Raw genomic sequence first — 3,223 nt, forward strand, 5'->3', positions numbered from 1 at the left:
ACTAAAGAATAATTTGTATTAGATTTATTTCACACCATTCGCTTTAGATTGCTAAAGTTTCTTATTTTAATCATAATCATCAATGTATATCCCCCTCACACACACTCCTTTTTGAGTTGTATCTTTTAGAAAATGTGATGGTTATTTTATTACAAAAATATGTTGCTGTTTTAAAGGCTATATAAATAAAAAGTATAGAAATATAAATCTTGAGCCCAATATCTGAATATCATTATTGCTGTACTCATACTTTTCTGAATGATCTTTAACAGCATAATAAATATCGGGGATAATTAGCCTTCACTGAAAATACAGTATTCTTCATCTACTCTAAAATATATGTAGACAGTCAGCATATGTTGATGGTCACGTCTTCGAATTGAGAGCTTTACCCATAATGATCACAGGTTTGTTTCAAATTGCGTGTGTCAACAACAACTTGTGGGCCATAAGGATGTTACTACATATGAGAAAAGACACCACCAAAGACATCTCATGTTACGTAGACATGCACTCTTCGAATACCCACTGACTTTTTGCGTGAATGACACATCACATGTGAGGAGTGTTTTCTGGGGGTCTCCTGAGAATATACAGTTGCTCTGAAAAAGTCATTCTGACACATACCAGACTCCCATTGTAAGGAGAAATCTCCACAGACCGTCTCATGAACGCTTGACTGTAATCGCGAAACACAACACCATTATACACTGTTTTAATTTGTTTATTCAATTATTTAACACATATACTTACATTCAAATTTTTACACCTGGTACTTTATCAGTCTGATAAATTTGTGGACAATACTGTACATGATAAAATGGCAATCATGCTACCGTGTAAGTTAGACACAATGTTGTTTAGGAAAGTGATGTTTTCATCAAAGTCAGAGTATTCCTACTTCTTAACATTTAAAATTTTACTCTGATGTTCCAACGCAGGGGAACCGGGTGAGATATGTTAATCCTTCAACATATTTTTTTTATATATATATATATATATATATATATATATATATATATAGCTTTTTCTAATTGTATCAGCTGAGCTTGTTTCAACTGTTTATAGTCAATTTAGAGTAGAGTAATAGAGTCAACCTTATCGTCCTTGCTATTCCCCACATACAAACCATAAGCAACAACCTAAATTCAATAAAACCAGTTACACATCATGTAAGAAAGGCCTCATAACGCATACAGTCAAGCAGTATCCGCAACTTCTCTTGATTTGGTGTCATCGCTCTTACATTTGCAACTGATTCAGTGGGTAGGTCAAGATCATCAATAATGTTCTTCACTTTTGATCTAGCTTACTGTTTTTTCCTTTTAGGAAGATCTGATAACCTGAGAATACGAAAAGAAAAAGGATATTGGAAAAAAAATAAAATATAGAATAGAAAGAAAAAAATTACTTCAACCTTGTACTGACCTCTGTTCACAGTCTTTATCAGGTTTCTGATCTGAAACATCAGGGGAAACAAAGACTGTTAAGGACAATCCATGCGCTACAACATGCTATCTTATTCAGTGTACAGTATGCCTTCAGCGGTTATGCGGATGTGTCCAAAATATGAGGCCATCATAAAAATCCATCCTATAAATAAATAAAACAACTTATATAAAATTTACTTTGGGGCTTTACTTTAGACTCCAGATGTACACGATCAACATTATCTAATGGTTAAGCAACTCCATCTAATTACCATTTTTAATTGTTTCATATACCAACATTTATTCGCTTGTTTGTTTGTTTGGTGTAGAAGATGTACATGTATTACACTTACAATATACCATCACATTTGATTTGCCAGAGGTTGCAGAAGTCATAGTCATTGTAACGGAGCCTAGACTTGATCCAGTTATGACAGGGGCATATATCATACCGCCATTAGACGTGGAGCTCTTGCCTTTTTACAGAAAACAGGTCAATTAATATACTAGTTAATTGTACATCTGATAATGATTATTCGTTATTAATATTTAAATCACACTAACGTTTTACACGGATGCATGATGGTCCTTGTCTTGAAGTCTCTGTTGAATTAAAAAAAAAAAAGTGTTATTTTGAATGGCAAAAATCAGGCTATGGACTGTATTGCAATCCGCCTTACTGAGATATGTATTTTAAAAGTAGTCCTATTCATAGCACAGGTCTTTACTATGCAAGGCAGTTCGGTTACCTGTCACTAAAGTTGAACTAGGGCCTATCTAAAGACACTTGTGGGCATCCAGCTAAAACTCAGGACTAAAAATCCATACTTCTTCTTTAGATCATATTATATCTGTAACAAATCACTGTTAATGTACACAGATTTCACACTAGGCTGTATGACGTTTGTATGTTTTAGCCTAAATGAAATGTTTCATATATATACCCCTAGGTTCACTTTATAAACGGACTTTAATTTTTATGAAGGTATGCAGTAGGCATTATGCACCCATTACGGTCCAAAAACGCACTTTTGCAAACCAACTTGACTGTAGTATGTGGTGATCCATTTTTGGTCGGGAGAAAATTCATTTACATCATCTTCTTTCAGCAAATCTAGAAATTTTCGACACATAGAATAAAAAAGAAAAAAAGAAAAAGAAGTGCTATAACCTTGTATCGGCATCGGTTTAGAGTCTCTATCAGGCTTCTGATCTGAAACATTAGGGAAACAAAGATTATTACTAAGGACACTCAATACATGCACTACAACAATCTCATCTCTACATGCAGTCATCATCATACCCAGAATCTCCCTAGTGGTCACGCTGATTGTCTCTTTGCTGTTAACACAGACGTCTGTCACATCAGGCCGTGTTTCCTTTTTCAGGCTTCTTACAATCTTCATTTCGTTCTTAAGGTTTGTTTTACGCTTAGTATCCCCCGTACAATCATGATTCGGATAGCGCTCATCGACGATGACCGTGTTCATCGGTTTGATCATTTGTCCTTTGTAATATGGTTTAAACATAGAGTCTATGATGACTTTTACACCGCACATTTTTTCTGCGGCACAGCTGCACTCCGATTGATCATCCGCAGCAGCGCCAGACCTACAGTTGTTCTCCATCAGATTCGACGTAGTTTCAGACATTCTTTTCAGAATTCAGTTTTCTCCAAGACGTAGCCGTTTCCTAGAATTTAGGATTTGACCGTTTACTCCCAAAAGTGTTATTAGCAGTAAAATTGCAGCAGAGCCGTGGTTCAGTAAAACAGGTTTGTTGTTGTTGTTTTT

General features: G+C 35.2%; 1 protein-coding gene across 1 annotated transcript; it reads right to left on the reverse strand.

Moving 5' to 3' along the window:
- Positions 1-777: 777 nt before the first annotated feature.
- Positions 778-3,099, reverse strand: LOC141333990 (uncharacterized). The gene is made up of 6 exons (XM_073839143.1): positions 2,734-3,099; positions 2,602-2,643; positions 1,995-2,033; positions 1,784-1,906; positions 1,429-1,459; positions 778-1,343 (listed from the first exon to the last, which is right to left on the reverse strand). The coding sequence occupies exons 1-6, from the start codon at positions 3,080-3,082 to the stop codon at positions 1,310-1,312; spliced, it is 618 nt and encodes a 205-aa protein (XP_073695244.1). The 5' UTR covers positions 3,083-3,099; the 3' UTR covers positions 778-1,309.
- Positions 3,100-3,223: the final 124 nt, after the last annotated feature.

The sequence above is a fragment of the Garra rufa genome, chromosome 4 (assembly GCF_049309525.1).
Source record: "Garra rufa chromosome 4, GarRuf1.0, whole genome shotgun sequence".
Taxonomy (NCBI): Eukaryota; Metazoa; Chordata; class Actinopteri; order Cypriniformes; family Cyprinidae; genus Garra; species Garra rufa.

What these genes read in the sequence shown, in the direction of transcription:
- LOC141333990 (XM_073839143.1), bottom strand. Translation starts at nt 3,082, where the DNA reads ATGTCTGAAACTACGTCGAATCTGATGGAGAACAACTGTAGGTCTGGC. An exon ending in GACCACTAGGGAGATTCTGG is followed by an intron (nt 2,644 to 2,733) that starts GTATGATGATGA and finishes CTAATGTTTCAG; the next exon opens with ATCAGAAGCCTGATAGAGAC. An exon ending in GATAAAGACTGTGAACAGAG is followed by an intron (nt 1,344 to 1,428) that starts GTCAGTACAAGG and finishes TCGTATTCTCAG; the next exon opens with GTTATCAGATCTTCCTAAAA.